Source organism: Microtus oregoni, unplaced genomic scaffold (genome assembly GCF_018167655.1).
Source record: "Microtus oregoni isolate MIOR12 unplaced genomic scaffold, Mior012 000023F_ref0000262, whole genome shotgun sequence".
NCBI classification, from domain to species: domain Eukaryota; kingdom Metazoa; phylum Chordata; class Mammalia; order Rodentia; family Cricetidae; genus Microtus; species Microtus oregoni.
In genome coordinates, this window is record NW_024543082.1 from 35980766 (window position 1) to 36006626 (window position 25861).

At 48.7% G+C, this 25861-nt stretch overlaps 1 protein-coding gene across 10 annotated transcripts in view; it reads right to left on the minus strand.

The window, feature by feature from the left end:
• Itsn1 (intersectin 1) overlaps window positions 1-25861 on the minus strand; it is a 188675-nt gene that overhangs the window by 47612 nt on the left and 115202 nt on the right. For 7 of the 10 annotated variants that reach the window (XR_005976225.1, XR_005976224.1, XM_041672965.1 and 4 more), the window contains 9 exons: window positions 22006-22253; window positions 20034-20193; window positions 17111-17316; window positions 16016-16098; window positions 12357-12523; window positions 9488-9533; window positions 7519-7640; window positions 2757-2874; window positions 1118-1309 (listed from right to left, as the gene is read on the minus strand). Coding sequence is in view for 8 of the 10 variants with exons in the window: in XM_041672965.1 (XP_041528899.1) it covers window positions 1118-1309; window positions 2757-2874; window positions 7519-7640; window positions 9488-9533; window positions 12357-12523; window positions 16016-16098; window positions 17111-17316; window positions 20034-20193; window positions 22006-22253 (1342 nt within the window). In the remaining 2 variants the exon portion in view is untranslated. The remainder of the gene's footprint in view (window positions 1-1117; window positions 1310-2756; window positions 2875-7518; window positions 7641-9487; window positions 9534-12356; window positions 12524-16015; window positions 16099-17110; window positions 17317-20033; window positions 20194-22005; window positions 22254-25861) is intronic. The other 3 variants (XM_041672967.1, XM_041672966.1, XM_041672968.1) reach the window with 1 other exon arrangement.

Sequence of the window (25861 nt, forward strand, 5' to 3'; positions counted from 1 at the left end):
ACACAGGTACTTTCTCGTGTGGCTACAGATCACTGTGCAAAATAAAATCAACGCAGAAGATGAGAGCACTGTGCACGGCGGTTCCCGCGGGAAGAGCCACTTCTTCAGTACAGATGTATTCCATGCAACAGCTACACGACATCACAAGCAAGCCTGACGCCTATTTAGGCAGGCGCTCTCTACACATCTTCAAAGCGGTACACTCAACTCCTCTGCACTCTACGGTAGGGGAAAAGCCCCAAACTACACAATTTAGTTGGTAACACTGGACAAAATGGAAGAAAATACATCAAGTCTCAGATTTATGGACATTTGGAACAATTTTTAATAGCACATGCAGCATTCCTTGATAGTGGGTCTTTTTGCAAAACCAAAATAGCAAAGAAGTAATTGATTGATTTTTATTAAAAGGCTAAAATACACATTTAAAAATAATCTCGAAACCACTGAGAGCACCTGTGAAGGCAGGGCAGTCAGCTGAGTGAGTAGGAAAGCCAGCAAAGGACCCACCGCCCTGGGCACTTCTGCCAGTTTGCTCCTGTCTCTGCACGTAATGACTCAGACACTGCGATCACATGCAACTAAGGTAAAATGAGGTAAACTGCTCTGCAGTGAGTTCTTCTACTCAGAAGGCAGTAGGTGATCATGCTGCAAGTCACATGATCAAGGCTGCATCTCCCATCATCCCTCTGGGCAGTGATATGGGATAGTGGGTCTCTTTGAGGACTTTCAAGCCTGAGGGGGGATGGACAACATATGATTCCTAGAAAAAGGAGGAAAACAACACATAAGCCAAACAAAACAATGTGCAAAATTCAAGCTAGGAAAATGAATCAGGCATGTACACAGCATGGTGCCAAAATGATTTAAAAAAAAAAGAAAAGAAAAAAGAAAGGGGGGAGGGGAGGGGGGCATGCTACAGAAGGAATGAAATTTAAAAACAAAAACAACCCCACGGACTAGCCTTGCATCACAGAAGGTCTTCAAAGAGACTGTTCAAATGCAGCAGTGGTCTGGCTTCCAGGTCTGCAAGCCAGGCTCGGCAGAATCAGAGCAATGCTGCATGTCTTACGGGAAGAGGCCAGGAGGCCAGGAAGAGAGCCGCCAGGGCACTTACATTGCTGGCTTGGGTCCATGTCCGTGGTCAGCTTCACATAATTGGATGGGAAGAGCCCGACCTGCCCATTGACTTCTCCTTTCCACCAGTCGGGGTCCTCCTTGTTGAGGACGTTGATGATCTGGCCCTTGCTGAAGGCCAGCTCGTCATCGTTCTGTGCGGTGTAATCGTACATCCCAATCACTTGGCACACTGCGGGAGACAGGGCGGTGTGAGCAGCTGCGGCACAGCGCACATGCGCAGCAGCAGGTACATTCCTGGGGCAGAGGGGGCGAGTGAGGGCAGCGGGGCCTCACTTTCCATGGTGTGGCAACAGAGGAAGATGAAGGACTACATTTTTAAGATTTTACCCTGTCTTAAATGTCATAACGTCTTCCCCTTTCACAGCGCCTGTCAGCAGACAAGGGAACCTTTATTCTGAGCGCGGTGGAGGGACTTACAAGGCTGGCTCTGGAGGACTGGCTGGTACCACCCAATTCCCACGGCAGTGCAGCGCAGACTGCCAGGGGCCAGAGCACGTGCCTGTCTGTATCTTAACTTCTTTTGTGGTGCTGAAGATTGATAGACAAGTGCTCTGGCCCTGAGCTTCCAGCCCTGGGCCTGGTCCTTCTAAAGGTGGACTATGGCTCTCACTTGGTCTGCGGACACTTCTGAATCTCAGTAAAAAAGAGAAACCAGCACTTTAGGAGGTGATTCTGCTGTATGTTCATGTGTCAGAGACGACCACACCTCAAGAACAACTTTCCTTTTCCTTTAATCCCACAGTGTATTGACCCATTCTCACTGCCTGGCATCTTCATTCTTAACCAACAACCTATATGCAGCTTCAGGGTTCTCAAACTCTCCAGCTAAGAGAAGAGAATCCTTTTGCAGATGGTGTGGGGCTTGCAAGCTGACAGGAGCTGAAAGGAGCTGATAGGAGAGGGGTCTGCCAAGTCTCCCAGGGGACAGCAGATTTAGATGGTACCCCACCCTGCTACTGCCCACACAAGGCCTCAGCTCATGCACAGAGGACAAGTTGGGGATCAGGGTTCAGCCACAACATTTTAGGTCCTGACATTTCTTGCAAGGACAACAAGTTTAAGCTAGTTTCACAGGGGCCATATAAAACAGACATCAATCACAAGGTGATGATGGAGCAAGCGTCCACAATCTCCATAGGGGTCACCAAGTCTAGGCCACTCTTCCATAGCTAACGCACTGTCTTAGATCAGAACACAGACAAGCCAGCTGCAGCCCTCTGCCATTGCCTGCCCTCTAGGAAAAGACACAACAACGTCCTGCCCACTCAGTGAGCCCCCTCTCTCCCCAGCAGATGTCACAACTTTATTTTAGGGGCCTTTCTGTTGCCTTGCCCAGTGGCCCAAATCCCAGGGTAAAGAGTGGGAAGGAAATCAAGAGAGAAATCTGTCTTTAATGTCACAGCATCCCCAAGTCCTTCAAGAGTCCAACAAGGGTTCTGCAGTGCCCAGCACGAAAAGGCTATGGAGATGCTTGGAGCTTTGGAGAAACATATTCCCGGTCACACACCGACTGTGGGTCAGAGCCAGCAAGCACAAGAGCTAAGCACATGTGGCAATCACACGAGACACTGGATGAGAAACCCGAGTGGTAGCGGAGCGACCTGCAAGCGCCTTACCTGCCGGCAGCGCTGCAGACTTGGGTAGCTCGGTTGGGGTGATTTTGCTTGTTCCAGGGCTTAGAAGTTTGACATAATTTGCTGGGAACCAGCCTATCTGGCGCTTTTTTCCTCGAGCCTAAGAAGAAAATAATAACGTTTTACAACAAAGCCCATCATTCTCACACAACCTGCTTTGTAGCAGGGCATTGTACAACACTCACACTGAGCTGAGATACAAAGAGATACAAACTGCTGCATGTTCAAACATGGCCGTTCCAGTCAAACTGCGGCAGCCATTGATGGGCAGAGCTGGACTATGTAGATCACACATTCAGGATATTCTGTAATGTAGCTAAGACAGAAAGCTACGGGCTGGAGCGATGGCTTAGGGCTCAGAGCACTGGCTCTTCTGGAGGACCAAGGTTTAATTCCCAGTCCCACTGGCACCTTACAGTTGTCTGAAACTCCAGTTCTCCATGGGCACCAGGCACACAAATGGTGCACAGACATACATTTAGGCAATACTCATACACATAAAGCTAAAATTATTTTTAATAGGATAGAAAACTAGTTAGCAATCTACTGCTACATCAGGTAATACAGACCTGATTAATGTCATGAGTGTTCAAGAAGACCTGGGCATCAGATGCCTTGGTCTACAGGACAGCTCCTGAGGCTACAGTGTTGTTATTCTTGATTTTGAGATGCCTAAATTGAGCTTGAAAAGAGACACGACGGTCCCAGGGCTGCAGACTCACTACCATGCCTGAGTTCTCCATGCAGATGTCAGACAACGCATAGCGTCTACAGAACACATGCATTCAACTTGACACTGTTTCAAAAACCATCAGGCTCCCAGATGGCGGCAAGATTTCCCACTGTCTTGGTTTCCAGCATGGCGCACATTCCCGACTGGCACCCTTCTCCTGCACTCCACAGCCTGATTCGGCCCAAGAGCCCTCCACGGAGCATTTTTCCAGTACCAGAAACAGCAGAAGACGTGGAGGTATGAAGACGCAAGAGGCTATCCTTGTCTATTCCTACTGTCAGGAGAAAGAGCACCACACAAATGTACATGCACTTGCGCGCGTGCGCACGCGTGCGCGCGCACACACACACACACACACACACACAAGTCTCCACAAAAAGCCTGATAAAAGATAAAAATACCTGTCAGGGCAGAAGATTTAGTTCAGCGGTTAAGAGCACTGGCTGTTTTCTTGAGGACCTGGGTTCAGTTCCCAGCACTCTCGTGGCAACTAACCACTGTCTGCAATTCCAGTTCAAGAGGATCAGGTAATTTCTTCTGGCTTCCATGAACACCAAGCACACACATGGCACACACACATACGTGACTGTGACACCTATTCCCCAAATAGATAAATAAAACCGATACCACCTCACACCTCTACCCTCCACTCACCAGGTCATTAAGGAGGAGAGGCTGGGTTGGCTCTAGCACACAGCTAAGATTTGGTTGGTCAGATAGGAGTCATGTCCTTGGCTCCAGGACTGCCTCGCTCTGCACGGTGAATCTGCTGAAGAGCGCTGTGTCTGCTTAGCTACTCCCGCTCTAACGGCTGTAGCCTGCCGCAAGGCTCCCAGACTCTTCTGCCCTACCCCTAGCTTTACAGGGGCAGGAACTGAACTCCTTCCCATTCTCTGCTGTGTGTCCATGCTGAGAGTCTCCGTAAGGGACATTCCTGGACACACAGCAAGCCTCCTACTTTCCTGTGAGGGCCAATGCTATTTAACACTGTATTGATGTGCCCAGGGTGTGAGGGATAAACTAAAATACACGCTTCTTTAAGGAGTCGAGCCAGAGACAATCCGAGTGTGGAAACAAAAACAGGCGTGAGTCTAAGTCACAGCCCAGCACTGACTGGTGTCCACCTGAGACCAGCCCTGTGGTCGGAGGAGAGTGCGGTGCTGCTGGTTCTAAGAGCCCTTTGGAGTAAGTGAGGAATGGCTAGCCCTTGAGGAATCAGAGGCCCATGGGAAGGGCTCAAGGCCCAGGGGTGTGGCTGTCCCAGACAAAGTGTCAGATGAACAGGGTGGGCATGCTGCTGCAAAGGGAAGAAGAGGCAGGTCCACGGGGATGGTGAAGAAAGCGGCAGGAGTCATGACAGTGCTCTGAGCAGGAGAACGCATGGACCAGAGGCAGGCGGCAGTAAAGACACAGATGCACGGGGATGGCTGGCTGGACTGAGAAGAATGGGAGCCAGGACTGGGGCACAAGCCTGCAATCCTAGCATCTGAGGCAGGAACAGGAGACTTGCAAGTCTGAGTCCAGCCTGGGCTACACAGTGAGACCCTGCCTTAAAAGCAAGTCGAGGCTGGGAGTGGTAGTGTACACTTGGGAGGCACGGGCCGGCTGGTCTATATGGTAAGCTCCAGGCCAGCCAAGGCTCCACAGTGAGACATTGTCTACAATGAAAGAGCAAGAAACACTGCAGCTCCCTACTCCTCACAGCAAGTGGAACGGATTTCTGGGAGCCAGGGCTGGATTTCTCAACAAGTATGCTGCCCCTGGCCAGGATCTCTGGCTGCCCACCAAACAGTTCCCTGTGTAAGCCTACGGCCAGTCATGCTACAAACTATGGCTTTGCTTCAGGCTGAGAGCACTTCTTTCCTCCTATGTCCAGCTCAGCACAGTATGGGTCCTCCTTCCTCACTGGGAAGGGCCTGAACACAGCTGTGAGCAGAGAAGCATGGCTGGGGAGCTGCAGCCAGCTCTTCTCCTCCCCAAGGACGCTCACTACCCCACCCAGTCCTCTGCACTCAGTGGCCAACACCCAGTCTTCTGTCTCAGACTTATCTGTCTGTCACACCATCCTGCTCAGAGCCACACGAAAACTGGCTAATGGGATAAGCAGACTGCGGGCACATCACGATGGCAAGTTATTACGGGCTCATTCTATAGGGACACGGGTTCTCTCAAGGGCGCTGCTATAAATGACCAGGTCACAAGTGGGGCCCTCCTGTGTTATGCAGCAGGCCCCAGTGCTAGACCAAGGAGAAACACTCTATGCACCCCTTGTATACTAACTGAACAGCTGCTGGGCACTCAGCCCTTTGCAGGCCACTAAGGAGTGCCTATGTGGTGAGCTGTGGCCCACACTCTCCTTCATGAAGGGAGGAATGCCAATGGAGCAAAGCCAGGTGGAGCCTGCAGTCCCAGACTGGTGTTCACTGAGTGAGAAGAAGATGGCGGGCGGGAGCGAGGCATTTCCTGTGTAAGGGCCAGCAGGCCAGCTCTTATGTCATCTGCTCCTATGTGCGGACATGTGTGTATGGTGGCTCCAGCCTCCTACGTGCATCTGCTCCTATGTGTAGACATGTGTGTATGGTAGCTCCAGGGCTCCCAGAGGTTTGAAACACAAGGAAAGTCCAGTCTCATGTTCACTAGTAATGCTGGAGCACACTTAACTCCCGATAATGAGGAGATAATGGCAGAGCACAGAACGTGCCTGCACTGTTTACGAGGACCCCTGCTAATGCCTACCCCAGCTGCCCCACCATCTGTGGGTCCTCTCTACCTCGGTATCTGTGTGTCTTCTAGCCCCATCCCTTCTAGCCTCCTCACCCTCTCTCTTGTCATTTGTTCCTGAACCACCTGACTATCAGGTTCTCACATCACAGTTCTTAAAAAAATCTATTTGTAGTGTGCGTGTGTGTGCGTGTGCGTGTGCGTGTGTGTGTGTGTGTGTGTGTACCCAAAGAGGCCAGAAGAGGTCATCAGATCCCCTGGAGCTAAAACTACAGGCTGTTAGCTGCCTGATGTGGGTAGCAGAAACCTATTTCAGGTCTTAATCAGAGTCATTTCTTTAGTCCCCAAACCATGGTTCTTTAACCTAACATATTTCAATATGTAATAGCAGTGTTTCAAAATCAGTATTTCAGGCATGTGTTAAAAAAAATGAACCCCAGTAGAAAAATCTGAGCTGTAGACTAACTGAGCTTTAGGAAAGTCAGCAATGCTGTAGTAATTTGAGCTAGCCCGGCCTCTGCACCCCTCCCCTGGCTTCCTTTCATACAGAGTCCAGAGGAGACTCTGATAGTCACTATCTCTTGTACCCCCTTTCTATAGGTTTAGTTGTTGATGTTTTGAAGGGTGCACCCTTCCCTGTGCTATTTAGTTCAATATCCTTCACTCTGCACTTACCTGTTTGCTCAGGATTAGACTCAGTTGGTGCAATTCTGTTGACACAGAATGGATGCTGTGACCTTACGAGGTAGCGTTTTGCATGAATATTGACCATTTGTCCCCACTAGTGATGGCCATTTAATCACCTGACTAGATAGTACCCCAGTTCTCAACTGTGTTACCATTGTATGCTTTCAAATAACAAGCAGTGTGGTATCCTACGACCATCCTACTCTCTCCCATGATACACAATAATAACCCTTCTACAATATCTGTGTCTTGAAGTGAGAGTTAAAGGAGGCATCTGGAACGGTGAAACGAGTAACACGATTTCGATACACACCGGCACGGAAAACAACATGAACAGATGTGGTCTGTGTGGAAGGACACCGCCATGTTGGCACGTGGTAAACCACTTCTAACAAAACACTACTTCTGCGTTCCAGGAGGACACATGAGGATGTCTCGATGCACTCCCTGCTCTGAGAACCAGACACAGGAGACACCGGAGTCCCTCGGCAGGTGCAGGGCCAGACAATGACACTCTTTGTATTTTGCAGTGAAATAACTGTTCCTTGAGACTTTGCAAATTTGCGCCTGGGCGGAGATTTTTACATAAACAGAGACACTAACCTGCAGCTCTCCTTCCCACCATCCGCCTGGGTTCTTTTTCCGGATCAAAATCAGCTGGCCAGGAGCCAGGGTGAGCTGCTCGGGACCAGTGGCCGTGTAGGAAGCAATAACCTGGGCAATTTCTGAAAAACAAGATCAAATGTTGTAGCGTGCTGTCAGAACAGGAGAAGGCATTCCTAGGATGACACGGCCATCTCCCAGGACCAGAGGCACCGCATCTTGGCCTCTCCCAGAAGACAGTGCAAACACACCTCTCCATTCAGCTCCCCTGCCATGAAGTTCCATCCCGCCTGTCCTATGCTTCCTGTCAAATCCCACAGTTACTATGAACCCCGATGAAGGGCCAGGTGCCTGCTCCCCCCAGCTCTGTGAATCTCAAGGATGTTTCCCTCTGCTTGGACACTAGTAGGGGAAATTTGATTTTCCTCAGGAACTTGGCTGCAACTCACTTACACATGGCTCAGGACTGTCCAACACAAGTCAAATCAGCCATGGCTCATATTCTAGGAGCTATCCATGCATTTATGGTTTGAATCACAGAGCCATTAGTTTAAATTCTTTTTATTCCAAGGTACAAGAGGAACAGAGTCGTGAGAACTTAATCAAAGATAGTAATTCTGTATAGAAATAAAGCATGCGAATGTGCTCTAGTTTTCTGGATCTTAAAGGTCCTATGAGAACACTCCCGGCAGGACCACAGCCGAGACTGAGGCTGCAGCCCCCTGCACGCGGAAGTGATATGGAACAACTGTTTACTCTTCTGCACTCACCCTCATCTCAACGAACCTGAAAGAGTAGAAAGGACAGAAAGGATGGCAAGAAGGAGTAATGAAACGCAGAAAGTCAGAAAGAGAGGGGTGGGAGAGGCCCCAAGCTCCAACATCTACTGTTCCTCTGTGTCCAGTGCAGGAATAAGATCCTGCCCCTTTAACAAGTCCTATTACTCTGTCCTGCAATCTGAGGCTGGCCACCACAGTGGGAGGGACTGCTCAGAACTTCAGAAAACCCAGGAAGGCAAAAGGCCTGGGGCCCAGCTCATGGCTTGTCTGGCTCCAACCAAGAGCTTGAATGGGGAGTCTGTGGGGTGAGGACACTCCTCTGGCATGCCAAGGACGAGCTCTAGATTCCAAGTTTTTCATTTGGAGACAGTCCCAATTAGCGTCCTATTTGGCACCAGCTGTCTCTGCTCCTCAAAGGACCTGGCATACGGGCCAGCGATCTGCCCTAGCATTCTGAAGAGCCCATATCCCCGAGCAGCTTGCTAGTGTCAGGGTAGAGCGAGGCCCACCTGAGCACTGTATGAAATACTGGACAGATGTTGAAAGTGTAGACAATTCCCAGAAAGAGCAGATTCAGCTATGTGCTCTGACTATGTGAGCCCAACAGGAGCTGAGCTTGTAGCTCCTCTAGCACAGCAGTGCCCATTCAGACCTATAATTTCCTAAGGATACGACAGCAAAATAGCGCCAGTGACCTTGGCTGGGAAGACGGGCCAGACCAGCCATGCCATTTCACAGCTGCTTCCTTCCCTTTCATTCCACTATTAATAGAACATGTGATTTTGCTTAAATAAACTATAAATCTAGCTTCTGAGGCGTGCCTTTCATTTTGTACCTTCAATGTTTGCCGGGGGAAACCACCTGATGCTAAACGGATGAAACCCACCATGTGGTGCTGTCTGCTGCAGCTCTGCTCACCACTGCTCGTGCCACCCGGGCTTCGTGGGCATCCGCTTTCCAAACTCAGCAAGATGATGCCCCAGGCAGCTGACCCTGCAGTCTGATGGCTTCCCGCCACTCCCCACTTCACAGTCACGGGCACTAATTAGCAGGGGAGGGTCCACCCACGCACTGTCAGAGGAGGTTCCTTCACCTCTACTTATACTTCTGGCTGCGGTAAACAAGGCTGGGAACTACTACCAAGTGCATTCATTGACGCTGAAACACAGGCATTGGGGTTTGTAACTTACCAGGTTTTTTTCCTAAACTCCCTGTTTTCCCAGCAGTTCCAGAGCCCTTAAAACAGAGCAGAAGGTCTCATTTGCATGCTGAAGAGGTGATTGCACAACTTAAAAAAATGATTAATAACACAACCCCACTAGAGCCCTTAAGTCCCTCTTTTCACTCGGGGGGAGCATGGGAGCACGTGTATCAGGGGGACGGTGCACACAGGTGGCCTTTACCCTGTGACAGAGCAAACATGTAGTCCTGCAGGCCTGGAGGCTCAGGCACGCCCTGGATCCTGGCAAATGCAGCATCAGGCCCCATGACAGGAGGTCGATGCTCCCCTCACAGTTCCCGGTACCTCCGCATGGCTAGACAGGAGGCTCCCGCAGACACCAGCGCCCCCACCCAGACTCAACACATGAAAGCACTGATGCTCTCTCGCTCTATTCACACTAGGATTTAAGGACTGACCCAGCATCGGGAGGAGGGATCCCACCCTTCCCCCTCACTGCTCTCCTGCATGCTGTTTCTACCCAATTTCACACTGTCTGAGCACCGACATTTCTCTCTCTATGCTGGAAGCACAATTGTAGAAGCAAACCATGTTTTTTCCCAACTACTGAGTGTTCCAGAAACTCTCTGGGGTTGAATTCCTCCAGGATAGCCATGGAACTTTAACCCAGCTGAGTCAGCCAGTAGAGACCATGAGAGCCAGGACAGGGGCCAGAATCTAATCTGTGTGACAAAGTGCTTTATTGTCAATTAATGCTCCCCCTTGAGTGCCTACCCTTGTAGTAAATTAAGCATTTCAATGGAAATAAAGCGAAGGATTTAATAAACCAAGGCAGTCACTGTAAAGATAAAAATGTGCATTGTGCCAACAAGGAACCCATTTTATCAATGCTGCTGTATTTCTGGCCACTGAAATCAAATGACCACTGAAGAGGAACGGTTTGAAATGAATTTTTATTCTAACTAGTGAGCTTTAATTAATGAGCACAATTATAAACTATCAATTTTCTTGCTAATTTTATGGCCTGAATATCAAATAAAGAACAGCAATGAAAGACTCAGTTACTTCCCGTACGTGGGCTTATAATAATTCCCCATGTTCCACACGCAGAGGAAAGCAACAGACACTGCCCAGCCACAAGTCAGGTGGCTCCAGCATCTTCCCTCGGAGAAGCCCCAGGGAGGAAGGGACGGAAGGGCAGCTCCTCAGCCCACGGGCCCAGCCTGGTGTCCCCACCAGAGTGTACTGTTTCCTTTTAAGTTTGTAGGAAGCTTTGCTCTCACACCAAACCTTGTATTTTTATTGCCATTTGAATATATTTGATCTAAAAATCTTAACTGGTAGTTATCCCATAGCCAATAATTTAATAACTGACGATGGTGGCGGAAACTCGTCACAGGTCAGCTGGCCTTTCAAAATCAGCACAGGCTGCTCCTGCTTAAGAGCTTCAGATGCTTTTAGACAGAAAGCTGTGATTTATTAAAATATAACGTAAGAAACAGCCTTTACATTTTTCAGTATAACAGCTTATTGTTCTTATGTTACTTTAATATATATCAAGACTATCTTTGTATACACCTATCTATATCTATCTATCTATCTATCTATCTACCTACCTACCTACCTACCTACCTACATATACAGGAAACTTCAGTAATATGTCAATGAATAAATTAAAAATAAGTTTAGATGCAAACCAAATGGCTTTTTGTATTCCACCTGTTCCAAAAGGTGACCTCACTTGAGAGTTTCTGTGCCTCATGGCAGGAAGTGGAGCGTCCTACCCCTGAAATTCCAGCTGCATAATCTAAGGCCAACTTGCCGGCCCAGAGAAGCGTTGGATTTTCCCTTTCTAGGTCTAGGGAGTCCACAGGCCAGCTGTCTGACACGGGAAAATGACTTCTCCCTGGCTTCTTTCCGCGGAGTTCCCTGAGGCAGGCAGACTTACAAACGCCCAGAAGTTAGCAAGCTGCTCTCCTACCACAGCAAGCATTGTAACTCAGTTTTAAAGCACACAGAATCGTTCCTGGGGTGGAAAGACCAGTGGCAAGTGTAACGCAGAAGTCGCCAGGGCCCCTCCTCACCAAAGCCACTACGAGCACAAGGGCCTAGAGAAGAAGCCTGTGCGTACTCCCTGCCTGGCATTTAAGCAACAGCGAGTGCCTTTTCCACCCGCTTATTCTCAGTGATGCAGCTCCACAGGCCCTGCCAGTTTCTCTCTCAGTGCCGAGAGATGCGAGGGGTAAAAGAAAACAGCTACGGATTTACTGTCCTTAAAAAAAACTCAGGTTCATTCCTGCTGGTTTGTTTCTATGGGTCTATTTAAAGGCTATAATCATACCACGAAAATCCCTTAACTTGAACTTGGCCACTATAAAACCCTCCAACCCCAACCATTTCATTAAGTTTGCACCAACTCAAGACCACATCCTATGCAATCAGATATCTAAGGATAGTGGCATCGCCCCAAACATACCAACCTCTTGGAACTTAATGTCTTTGTACTGTGAGACAAAGCACAGAGCAGAACCAGAACACCTTTTACAGCCAAGGGCAGCTGTGCACATCTAAAAGCTAATGGCCATGGAGAGCTAATCAAGCGATCATAAGCTGGTTACAGGAAGGAACACTGTCAACTCTGCACACTGGAACAGAGCGATGAAGAGAGCCCCTGGTGCAGTCCCACTTAACCCTGGAGTTCTGCATGGAAGAAGCCAGAGCTTGCTCCATGGTACCAAAGGACACGGTCAGACACTTCAGTTACCATAGCAATCCAGAACTCTGCAGAACCCAACAGTGTTCCACCGTCAAGCATCAACTCCCCGCCAAGAGAACCACCACACAGAGAGAGGGAGAGGAAACAGTTAATGTGGGTTTACCTCTGAATCTTTAAGCCTCACATAGTTAGAAGGGAAGACTCCGGACTTGTCGCCCACCGTGCCCGTCCACCAGTCACCATCTTTCTTGGTAACCAAAATCACATCCCCTTGCTGAAAGGTTAAATCTCCTTGCTCAGAACTCTCGTAAGTGTACATGGCAATAAATTCTGGAGAAATATTGAGATACGGAGAGAGCTTGATTGTTTAAAGACATCCCAGACAGCTTTGCAAAAGCAAACTTATGATTCAGGAAGTCAGGGTGAGATCCATTCAAGAAACACTAGCCACAGACTAAAACACAGGGCTGTGCCACCTGGGCTCCACTCCCCCACTGCCCATACAGTGTAGGCAGAGAGGGAGCTCTGTGAGGATCCAGCCGCAGGAACACAAACCAAAGGCACTGCACAGCTCCTGACCAAGCATCAAGAATGATCTATGATCTGTTTAGATACATCACCTCTTTAAATAGAAAATGCTTCTCATTTAGCTTTAGCTAACATTGATTGCCTACTTTGTGCTATGTACAGGGTAGGGCGTGCTCACATGCAGGCTCCTGGAGTGCAAATATCTGTATTTCAGACTTTCAGATACACTTCACCCTTTATATCAATCAAATGATACGCCTTTTGCTATTTAAATACCCGAGTGAATGTCTGAGACATATATTACCGTGTATATAAATGGTCGAGGACTGTTTAAGAGTTACACAGTAGGCATTGGTTACGACTGGACATCTGCTTGTCACTCAAGCTGCATAAGCAGGTGTGGGGATTGATGACACAAGTAACATCTCCCTAGCCCAAGGAAATAGCCAGTCATTTAGCAATTACTCCTCATGTGGTTTCGTCTCGAGGAGTAAGAGCTGGTGTTCTCTAGGGACTCCAGCTGGAGAGGTGCAATCCACGGGAACGTCTCCCTGTAACTCTAAGAACTCTGCTTTGCTTTGAGCTGACCCTGAGGCTCAGGACAAAGCCACTCTAGTCAGTAAGTACAGAAGACTGACAGAAAGAGGTACATGTTTCTTATCTCTATGTTTTATCCACTTTGTTCTAGGCCTTTATACATTTTTAAAAAGTAGTATAAAAATCAAGTTTTTCATAAAGGTTACTCTCAGGACAGCCTGTATTGTTACATTGTAACATATCTTACATGAGTCAATACCCTTCAAAGCAGAGTGCAAGGTTGGCTAGCAGCTGGAACGTTGGTATAGAGATCTCCACTGGCCAATTTCACATTTATTGTTTGTGGCTCATCTGGAGGTCAGATGGCAGGGTCAGCAGTCGGGTCTCCCCTCTACTGTAGAGTTGGGATCACACGCAGGCTGCCAGCACGGCTGCGAGCACTTTACCTGCAGAGCCGTCTTGTCAGCTCCTCCCCGACTAACGTGAACACCTTTGTCCTAATGAAAACTGAAGTGCACAGAACCAAACCACTAGGGTCTGAGCTAAAGGGGCATCCTTAACCACAAAGATCTCCCTCAGAGGACCGGTGACCTGTGCTTGAGCCAGCACGGACTGCTAGATCCACAGCTGACCACGGTCACTCAGCTGCCCTTGGGCCTCCCTGGTAACACTGAGAAACCATAGCACGCTCCTGGAGATCGCAGCTCTAACAGGGCATTCTTCTTTCACTCTCGCAAGTATTTGATTTCTCAGTATTCTGGACACTGACGGTCATGTCTGCTCCTGTTCACCACTCACTCCCATCCGGCCACTTCTGGACAGGATTCTGGGCATTCTGTATCTTTCCCAGATTATCCAATATATAAATCATCTTCTTTAAATCCATTTAAAATTGTGGAATATCTTTCAAAATGTTTAGGAAACTCAGAAGTGGGACCACTAGCTGAGTGCAATGTTGCAAAACGTAAGGGGCCTGCAAGGACTAAGAGTTTCGCATGCCCCGCCCCATCCTGCACAAGGCTGTGGGAAGCCAGAGTCCATGAGAGAATTCAGGGAGCTCCCAGCAAGCTCCCCTTTCAGGAGACACTAAAGAGATGGGCATAGGCCAGTTCCAAGCCACTACTTTGACCTATCCAAATGGATAATTGAAACCTACAGTTTAAATGAGATGATGTTTAATGTATTATTAACAAGAGGTTCATTAATCTGTAAGTAGCCTTTCCCAGAATTTCCACTGCCAGTGTGCTCCTATAAGCTCTCCTTCCACGAGGCCAGTACGCTGCTCTCCCGGCTTTTCTAATGCCCAGACAGCCAGCACCTAGGTGGGAACTGCCTCTGCTCTGCTGCCTGACTGGAAGAGTGAGTGAGGGCCCGCTGTGACCCTACTTCTTAAGTCTCTGTACGTGTTCCTTCCACACTGCTGTCGGATGAGAACGCTTACTGCTCTAACTGCCCTCCCAGTAAGCAAGGACACGAGGCAAACAGAAAAGGGGCAGGCATTGACTGGCTTTCATTCTAAAAGCTGTATACATTTTACCTCATAATCCCTGTAATAATTTCCCCTGAAAAGGGTGATTATTATGCCCGCTTCACAGATGAAGTTGAGGCATGACTGAGATTACATAATTACTATGAGAGAGCCAAAATATGAATTTTCCCCCTCTAGTGAGACCTGTTGACAGATAATACACAAGATTTTGCTGTTGTTGTTTTGTTTTGAGGAAGAGGTAAAATTTGCTTTTAATTAGGCTGAAGGCATTCTATATCGAAAAAGATTTTTGCCTTTTTCCAATAGTGCTAAAATAATTATTTAGAAAGTATGAATGCACAAAGATGATTATCCTAATAGAGTTAACATAATAATACAGTCATATAAAAATAAAAAATAATAGTTATGTGGAAAATGTTCGAATTTTTTAGTAGTGATGAAGTTTTGTAACTATGCCTATAAACTAAGCAATTATTTTAAGAAGTCTTAAGACTGTACTAGTGTTCCTGGGAGTCGGAACTAGCGGTAACCCTTCATTTGTGCTGCCTCCAATGAAGCAGTTATTCCAAGAACTTGATTTTCCACTGGCCAAGTTTCTAAGGAACGCAGCTTCACCACAGCGCATGAAGCACATTCTATTGTTACATATGGATTCCAGACACCGGTGAGATCACCACACACCTCCGCTGACATCTCTAACTACGGAGCCCGCTCACTGTCACACAGACGCTTAGCTCAGGTGGTCCGGTCAGCGGGTAATGACTGCAGTGAGCGTGGAGAAGACCAGTGAGGCCTCAATTATATAGATCTGGGTCATTTTAAAAACTTTAAAATAATGCCTCTTTCTACAGCCTGGCATATAATATCTAGACTGTGCCATATAACAAAGATCTGAGGGAAAAGCAATTAATTACTTGTGTAGTAAATACTGACAACCAAAGTTTCAGGCATAAATAATCCAGCTTGGCCATTCACACAGCACAGAGAAGCGATCTGCCTCTGCTGGGTGTACCCACGACACTCACAGTGTTCTGAGAGCTTCCATGGAGTGTGCAGTCAGTTTAAAAGTGATACAATTATCCACACAGATCAGACAAGAGGGCTACATGGGGAAGCAAGGCCATGATTGACACATGCTCAGGACTCGACCCTTAGTGAGTACAGTGGGCTTCCCTCACTGCCAGGCATAGTCAGAGAATCCAGTTTTGGATGGCCACTGTCATAATGTGCTCAGCCTCCTACGGAGCTTAACACGCCCAGGGCCTCACCTTCTCCAGGAACAGCTGGCTTGGCTGCTGGGGAAGCCACTCTCTTTAGGCTAGCAGGACTTTCTGTAGGGCCAGTGTCGATGCTGTAAGAAGGGAAGGAAAGAACATTTTAAAATCTCACCTGAGAGCGCCAAACAACACTGCTTTTCTCTTTGAAAGCTGTGAAAAAACACAGCTATAGCAGTCAGCAGTAACGGGGCTAGGGTACAATGAGGGTGCTAGAGGCATGAGCGACCACACTACTCCCCCCGACTACACAGGACACACAAGCCCACACCGCTGCTTCTCCCACGCACTACACAGGACACACAAGCCCACACCGCTGCTTCTCCCACGCACTACACAGGACACACAAGCCCACACCGCTGCTTCTCCCCCCGACTACACAGGACACACAAGCCCACACCGCTGCTTCTCCCACACACTACACAGGACACACAAGCCCACACCGCTGCTTCTCCCCGACTACCCAGGACACACAAGCCCACACCGCTGCTTCTCCCACGCACTATACAGGACACACAAGCCCACACCGCTGCTTCTCCCCCTGACTACACAGGACACACAAGCCCACACCGCTGCTTCTCCCACGCACTACACAGGACACACAAGCCCACACTGCTGCTCCTCCTACTGTGTTGGACACAAGCTCAATGCCAGTCTCTTCAGCACTGACTAGCAGATGTCATGGGGTATTCCTGTTAGTGGTGTCCCCTCAGAACTCCCAGCTGGTTCTGGACACCCTTACGTGTTGGAATAAACAGTAACCACCTTGTGGGTTCTATGCCACATTTCTCCACTGACTCCCCAGATTTTTTTTTGATCTGAAGTATTTGCATGTCTTCAGCACTGCACTGGGTACTAAGCATAAAGAGTCATATCCCAATCAGCTCAGGGATTCTTAGACAGGTCAGTGCACAGCATGACACGCAGAAGAAAGCCATGGCTCATGAGAACAGGCTCCCTTTCTGTCCTTCATACACACATCTAACTTTGTAGAGGACAGTCGTCCTGTGGCACCCACCGAGGAATCTTAACTAGCACAAACAATTTCTAATATGCTTTTCATCAAATAGAAGCAGATAAATAAAGTACCTTGACGCTTTCCTGACGGGCCCTGAAATGAGTTTCACGTAAGACTTGGGGAACCACCCCTTGTGACCTTGAACTTCTCCAAACCACCACATGTCTTGCTGTTCCAGAACGGTGATGACATCATTTTTGTTAAAATTTAAGTGGTTGTCTTTTTTGGCTCTCCAAGGATACAGGGCTTGAGCTTGCAACCCTTCCACTTTTTCACCCTTGTGTGGAATGACATAAAGACCTGTGTTACACCGCAGTTTCTTATCAACCAAGACAGATGTGCACAGAGTGCACACACAGCCAGAGACACTGCCTCTGCCTGGCACGAGCACTAGGCACCTCGTGGCTTCTCCGCAACTGTGCATCTTAAACATGGAGACAAAACTCTGCCAGCTGCTCCCAGAGCCCCCACCCAGCCTTCCTTCTTCAGTGGCTCTAGCCGTGTGTCTTTTATATTTCAACATAATGGGGCAGGCACTTTAGGAGTTGAATGGTATTTTGTGGGTGGACACACGTCAACAGGCCATGCACTGGACTGTGCTTGTTTTTCCCCCAGAAGTCTAGACATTGCGAGGTTATACGGATGAAGAAAACACTTCTACTCTCTCCACATAGTTTGGGATAAGCATTTTATTAACCTTAATGTGCTGTAAGAATATCCTCTGGTAAGGAACTTAGTGTACAAGAAAGAGATAAAAACAGCTCAATATATCATTTGGAGGAACAAGATATACTGCACAAAAGGTCTCCTGCTTCGCTGTGGGAACAGGGAGGCAAGGACAAAGCCTGCCTCGAGACCCCAGGGCCACTTTTACAGGGGCAGAGGCAGGCCTTGAGGGACGAGAAGTGTTCTGAGAGCCAGTGCTGCAGAAGGGCACCCCAGGCCAAAGGCAGAGCCCAGGCAAAGGCCCTGAGGGGGCAGGCTGAGCGCACTGCAGGTGGTCCAGGAGAAGAAGCAGGATCCGGGGCTGTGGGCAGTGGGGCAGGAGACAAGGCTGCAAAGGCAGGTGAGGCACTTATTATCTTAAAGAAATCAAGTAAGTCCCACTTCAACTGTCCACGTAAATGGACAAAGAACAAACGTTAACGCGCAAGGAGAGTTGGTCCAGAGTTGTCTGTGCTTGACTGAAGTGATTTTATTTCTGCGTTAAGATCTGACTGGGCAAAACAGGAAACTTGAAACTTGGTCAGTAGCGTCCATGAGTGTGTCCGTGACCTCTAAGTCTTGCTCTGCATGGATTCTTATCTCCTATACCTACACATTTTGACTCTCTTTCACATTAGCCCCACTATTATTATTAACCACTATTCTTCGCCTCCCATTTCCTCCCCCTTGCCCACGGATCAACAGAGCTTCCACCTTGCCTCCCAACTACTTTAGGACTTCCGGGCCAGAACGGAAGGGAAGTCATTTGCTCTGATGTCTCCCTTGAGACTCTTTCCCTGTGTGGGGTTTCTGAGGCAGCCCGGGATCAGACAAGATTGCAATGTGAGGGCTGATGTGACACCTAGGCAATGGACGGACTTCTCCAAGCCCTGGTTTCCACATCTCCCAAGGGGGTGGCACACTTCTGAGGCGGCCATATATTCAGAAAGCCCTCTGCAGCATCACGATCCCTAGTCTTGGGCTGGGCAGCATGGCCAGAGGATGGAGAGTGCGGTTACCTGGGGACCCTAGTCTGCCTTGTCCACTTCTTCTCCACTCCGCAGGCCCCCAGGGCTTGCTCACTTGCACTGACTAACGCTGTCACTCTGTGACCTCTCTGCTCCACCCCTCACAAACCAGCAGAGCCTCATGGCTCAACTTCCTCTTACCTCACCACACTCTGGTGATTTTCCCTTTCTTCCAGTCACCCAGAGACCAACCCTACTTATCCAAGATGGCCTCTTCTCTGCCCTCAGCACCCTTTGATGACACGCGAGCACCTCAGTCCTTCACGAGTTTAAATCTTGCTCTTGGCTCCACAGCTCTCACTCCCGGCTCACCCACAGCACTGCCTTGGTCGCTGGGCACCGACGGGTTACGCTTAAGTGCCGAGTGTGGGCAGAAGCAAAGGCCTGTAGCGCAGTCGCCCTTCCCCACGCTCCCTTTAGGGCACTGGCTGCTTCTCCCCATGTCTGCTGTCCTTGATGGCCTCCAACCCCTTGCTTGCTATAGTTCGGCTCCCATCTTTCATCTCCTTCCACACCCATGTTCTGCCAGTCTGCCAGACAGCGCTAGCCGGATGCCAGACAGCGCTAGCCAGACACCCCGCTTCCACCACCTCACACTCCCTTCTCACTAGACTCTTCTCTCCTTCCTACCCTGCTGTTTTCCCACTTCTGTGGCTTGGATAAAGAACTCAGCAGGGTCCAGGCTTTCACACTCAGTGCCCTCGTGAGCAGGGCTGCTCGGCAGCTCCAATCTTCTTGCACATCACTTCCCAATGGATCTGCCTGGTGTCTCCTCCAATTTAAGCTTTTCCAGAAGAGAAAATCCTTGCAATCTCCCGGGGACTCCGTCTGATTGATTGACCTCATTCCTTCATCATTATTACATTAGCCTAAAGACAAGCGTTCACAGTAACGTCCCCTGTGCTTTCAGAAATACTGTTCTTCAGTGGGTTTCCCATTAGCCTGAAATCGGCCTGCCTTCTCCAGGAAGGACCAAGGGGTAGCCAAACGGACCAACCTGGAACTGTCTTTATGCACACTGACTCTCCCCATGAGAGTATCGATACCTTTTTAACTAATCAGCACTGCAGCTCTGGTCCTGCTCTCGCAATGCAGCGTCTCAGACAGACGCGGGCAGGACAGTTTAAGCCCTCCGACTCTGAGGTTTCTGAACTAGGTTCAGCCAGTCACCCCAGTTTCATAGGTGGAGACTGCTGAAGTGGCTGACGCAAACGCTAGTCGCAGACCACACTCATTTCATGCCTCCATGGACTGCCCCTACCTGGCCCAGGACGGGAGATGGGGATGAGCCAGTGGCTGTGGCTGGTGTAAAGGCCGATCTCTGCCTTAACTGGCCAGCGCTGGGTACAGTGAGAGAAGGCTGAGCGGCCCATGCGTCCCAGTTATCCGTTTCCGGCTTCTCGCTTGTGCTGGTGGGCCACCTAGAAGGAAAGGCATGTCATGAGCAGTAGGCACTTTCTAGTGCCCTGGCATCACAGGGCGCCCCGGGTAACAGATCAATCACAGTTCCGTGGACGTCTCTAGTTGAGAAGAGAGAGGACAGGAAGAATGCTGGGCTCAGGTTTGACTCTGAAGCACACACTCCAGCGCCCTCAGGCTGATTAGAAGGCCGCTCTTTCAATCTGAGTTCTTCTCTAGAACAATGCCCAGACGCTCTGGATTAGTTATGAGGGTCCCCTGGATCAGCAGGCAGGAACTACTCACAAGCACTAAAATTACCACGACAGAAGCAGCTAAGTAAGAAGGAAGTGTCCCACAGCAAACACCTGCTCAGATGCCCAGAGCCACAGCAGCCACAAGGGGCACACCCAGCAGGCTAGGTGTCCTGTCTCAGGACAGCCCCAGTGCTGTGGTTGTGTATTTTCAGTACATGCGCTCGAGGGCAGATCTGAATGTAACATGCTGGTTATATCTCTCTAAGACCTATAAGCAATTACGAAAATCAAAGAACCCCCCCACCCCCAAGACTGTCCATCTTGATGCTTTGGTTTGGAAGGATGCTTTTATGTACATCAGAAGACTTGTACACCACAGGGCTCTTAAGGGAGGGGCAGTGATCTGGTTTACAGAGGAAATAAAACCAAACAATGACAAAAATAAATGATGACATCAGGTCTGGGACTGGAGTCTGCCTCGTACAGCGCCCAACGCCCAGACTCTGTCCCAGCACCACGTACGGTAGATGTGGAGGCCTTGGTAGGAGCTCAGGATCATGTGATGAGTTTGAGGTTAGTCGGGGCCATATGAGGCCCTGCCTCAACAAACAATCATGGAACCAACTCTATATCCCAACTGGAGCTTCGCTTTGGGAAGCCAAGAGCTTTTCAAACAAGGCCCAAAAAAGCAGGGCTAGCTAGTCTGGTTTACCGCACAGCCAGCGGAAGGCCGATCTTACGCAGAGGTTCTGAGGACATTCTTCAGCACCTTCACCTTTATCTGAAAGTATGGACACGCCCTTCCCTCGGCTTCTCCTTGTCCCTGGTCACTACTCTCCTTCTCTCTCGTTTGTTTCCCCCAACCTTTCTCTAAAAACATGCCTGGACTCCTTGTCTTCAGCACTGTTTCTTCTAAAAGGTTACTCGACTAGAAAAGAAATCTAAATCCTTCCTACTCACCCCCTTACTGCACAGCAGTCTGAAATACTTTTGGACAGCTGTGCATGGAGGTCACGGGCCACAAACGGAGGTCTGGGCAGAGGCTTCATCTCTCATTTGAAACTGAATGCCATTTCCCGACGACAGGGGCATGCACCCTTCTCCACACTGCCCGTTTGTTCAAGGTTAGCAACAGCAGAAAGCTTCCACAGAAACCACTTTCTGTCTTGTTCCAAACCACATGACTGACTGCAGTTTTTGCTCCTTGCTAACAAAACAGCGTCATTTCCCAGCCTGCAGGAAATAACTGAATATTTTGCTGACTGGCACAAATGTCAGCAGAGATTATTAGGAAGTTGCACTTCTCCATTTCTTCCTCCAAGATGAAGGATACAGACGAATGATGGGACCAAGCATAGACGGTTTTCCTGTGGACCCTATAAACTGCTGTTTGACAATGGTATTATTAAATCTGGCTTGGAGGGCAAGGACCCCAACTTGTCAGTAGGCCAATCAGAGGAATGAACACATGCCATGCCCTTTCAAAGACGAACAACTCAAGACTCTACAAACTGCAAGAAGAAAACAATGACTAAGTTTGGATTTCAAACCTGTCAAAGACAGTATGTGAACACGTACGTGGAACTGAAGTCTGCCCAGTTGTTGGGGGTTGTAGAGGGCTCAGAGGAGGCCACTGGCAAAGGAGCGGGCGTCTCACGCAGAGCCAGTTTGGGGACAGGGGCAGATGCCAGATCAGTCACTGGTTTGGCTGGGGTGGGAACCTCATTTTCTGGAATCTTCTCTGCATAGTTTGCAGGGAACCATCCCGTCTTTCCTTTCAGTTCTCCTCCAAGCCATCCTGGCTCTCCAGTTTGGCTCTCATCCACCTGTGGGAAGTCACAATGTTTGACCGAAATGAAAAGTCATTAGCCCTTGAACACATCCGCCACTCCACCGCAACACAGCCACAAGGCTCTGCCCAGGACTGACACACAGCACAGACGTCCATAAAAGTGACAAAGCCTGTTCTACTCAGCACCGCACCCTACCCCCACCCCGAGTTCCTGACCATGGCTCAGATAAAGCACCTCAGATCCTTGGACAATCTGTCTTGTGAATTGACCTGATACTTCTCCAATCAGAAGCCATGTAATCATTAAAAATAATTTGACTTAGGTTCATTACTTCAAGCAAAGAGTGTAACCGACATAAAGTTAGTATTCTTAAAAACCCCACTAAGCATTTTTTTTTTTTTTTTTTTTTTTTAGAATAAGGACAAGGAGGATAGAAAACAACAACCGTAGCTGGTTTTGCTGGGAAGCAAAGCTGACCCATGTGTTTAGAGGAAATGAAAGTTATTTACAGCCATCATCAGTTTTAGTGAGACTATAATTTTCTTTTGTACAAACTAAATTTTAGGATCCACGAAATCACACAAAGAGTAGGGCCTTTTGTTTAAAATTTTCCGAGGGGGTCATCTGCTGTGCCAAATGCTTGTGTTTAACCTCATTTCTGCCCCAAAGGAATTATTCAAAATGGCCCAAGCCATCCTACATATCCCTAGTTACTTCACTGGCTTATGAGCAGCGGGGATGCTCTGGAGGACACTATGCTCTCTGCTGGCTCCAGGACCAGAGGCCAAGGAGTTCTATTCTCACACCGCACAGTGGCCTGGAGCTGACGCCATCCAGCACTTCCCCGGACACTCAGGTGGCTTTTCCGAACACACAGGAATAGGGTAGGTCTAAACAGCGAACTTGAACCAAACTTGGTCCTCTGAAGGGCAGCACGTGATCTTAACAGCTGAGCCATCTCTCCAGCCTCAAAGGGGAGGACTCTCAGGCCATGTACAGGGTTTCCAATGACAGTGGGTTGGTTTTACAGTTTGATAACTGCTGCTCACACTCACATGGAACACACACTTCCCTAGCTGGGCACACTCACATGGCACACACATGCTTTCCTAGCAGGCTTGACGGTCAAGCTCTTCGACCTCCAGCTCAGGACTGAAGAAAATGCCACGTAGTTATGAGTTTATATCAGACACAAAAGATGACGGCTGCAGTGATGGAGCGGGCCCTGCGTTCAGAGGGCCTCAACTGTAAATCCAGGTTCTGTGGCTATTAACTACATACTGGAGGACTCAGTGTCTTTGTCTAACACGCTCATTTTAGCGTGGTGCTTTGAAAACTGATACATCTTTGTTGTTGTTGTTTTGGACACAGGGTTTCTCTGTGTAGCCCTGGCTGTCCTGGAACTCCCTCTGCAGACCAGGCTAGCCTGGAACTCAGAGATCGGCCTGCTTCTGCCTTCCAAGTGCAGGCATTAAAAATGTGTGTCACCACTCCCAGCTTCTGATAAATCTTTATAACTCTGCTTGGTATGCATAAAAGTTTAACAACACAGTTTTAAAATCCAACTCTGACTTTATACAGTGTTCTCACATCTGGACTTTGGTCTTACTTTTCAATCTAGTTCACTCAGAACAAGCTTTGGTTCTCTGCTCCGGAAGCCTGTCTGGAACCCTGGCTCTGGTTAACTTCTTGCCAAGTCATCTCCTACAGGGACCCATTCGATATCTGACTACTGTCTGTCTGGGACTCTCACTGCCACAAATGCCAACTGCTTCATCTCACCGTGATGCAGGATCTACTGTCACCGTCTGGGTGGATACGAGGAATGAGATCAGAAGTCCAGAGGCAATGTCCGACCCTACGGAACCACACCCGGCCTGCCACCCGCAGACCACATCCTCAGGAGCTAGAGGAGGGACCTCTTGGCTGCTGGATGCAGTTCCAGTTCCCAGCACATGCAGAGGACTGTGGATCGCTATTCTTTCTGTGATAAATAAACCTTTTTATACTCCATTCCTGGCTACTTCAGAACTCTTTTGAACACCAGCAACCCTAACTTAAAAAAAAAAAGGCTATGAAAATGAGAACTATTTCTCCTTGGATTTGGAACACTTTGCCCAATGTGCCAATCAGTTCTGAAAAATAGCCTATGACAGACCGAGAAGTGAAGTGCATAATTTATGGCATGGCGGATCCAGGAGGTGGACTTTTCACAGAGCACACTCACCCGATGGTGGCTCTTCAGGGCGAGTCTCGTTCTTTTTTTTTAAAAAATATTTATTTATTTATTATGTATACAATATTACGTCTTGTGTATGTCTGCAGGCCAGAAGAGGGCACCAGACCCCATTACAGATGGTTGTGAGCCACCATGTGGTTGCTGGGAATTGAACTCAGGACCTTTGGAAGAGCAGGCAATGCTCTTAACCTCTGAGCCATCTCTCCAGCCCCCAACGAGTCTCGTTCTTAATACAATCTTATATAATTTGTCTAACCAGGTCTATCCCACTCACCCCAGTTTCTCTGGAAGTAATTCTGACAGAACATCATGGAATTGAAGCAATTACATTTCTGGGGTTTGGGCTCAGAGCAATTCTAATACTAACTAGTCACATATATATCACCTGCTGGGTGTAAAAGTCAAATGTGCACAGTGACCAGCCCAGATTTAAATCAACTTGGTTAATGTTTAAAGTCTAATGGCTACATGCACCCTGGTCTCCATTTCACTAGGTAGCTTTGGTTTTTCTTAAATTTCCAACTTGGCTCCAGAGGAAGTGCTGCTGGTACATCTGGGTCCTGAACAACATTCTTGGCTGTGTGCCAACAGGATGACACTATTGAGAGGTGGGAGAGGCTTCAGGAGATGGAGCCCAGGGAGAGACTGTTAGGTTTGGGGGACTGTGGGACTCTGATCCATTCCTCACCCCTCCTACCCTGGGGTACATTATCCAACTGTCCTTTGAACTCTTAATTTTTTTAACTTAAAAAGTTATTGTGTGTCTATGTGCACATAGGCACGTATGCCCACTTGTCCTTGGAGGCTAGAAGAGGGCATCAGATCCCTTGCAGATCTGATGGATTAAAGATGGGTAAGAGTTGTCTGTCGGCTGATTCTCTCCCTCCTCTCTTTCCATGGCTCCAGAGATCAAACAGGCCAGGCCAGGCTTGCTCCTTCACACACTAAGCCACCCTGACAGCACAGTTACTTTTTTGAAATTCCTTGAGCAAGTCTGACACACCTGATACTACTCCCATCTTGGCACCAGCATTTGCTCAGCTGGTGTTCATTCCACAGATAAATCTTAACAGAAAATGGCAGTAAGTTCCTCTCACTGCTTATCCAGGTGTGTGGACAGCGCACAACAGTCGGCAAACTTCTCACATACGTGCACGTGTGTGCACGCACACACACACACACACACACACACACACACACACACACGCGCGCGCGCGCGCGCACACCCTGGAAAGGGCAACCTTAGAAAGGAGGCCATTGCAGCTGGAAGAGCCCGAGCACAGCATTGACACCGATTCCTTTCCTCTTTGCGTTGCTAGGCTGCTGGACAGTCACAGGGACCTACATCACAGACACGGTTCTGCTGTTCCTCATGCCTTTCCCAAAAACGACTTAAATATTC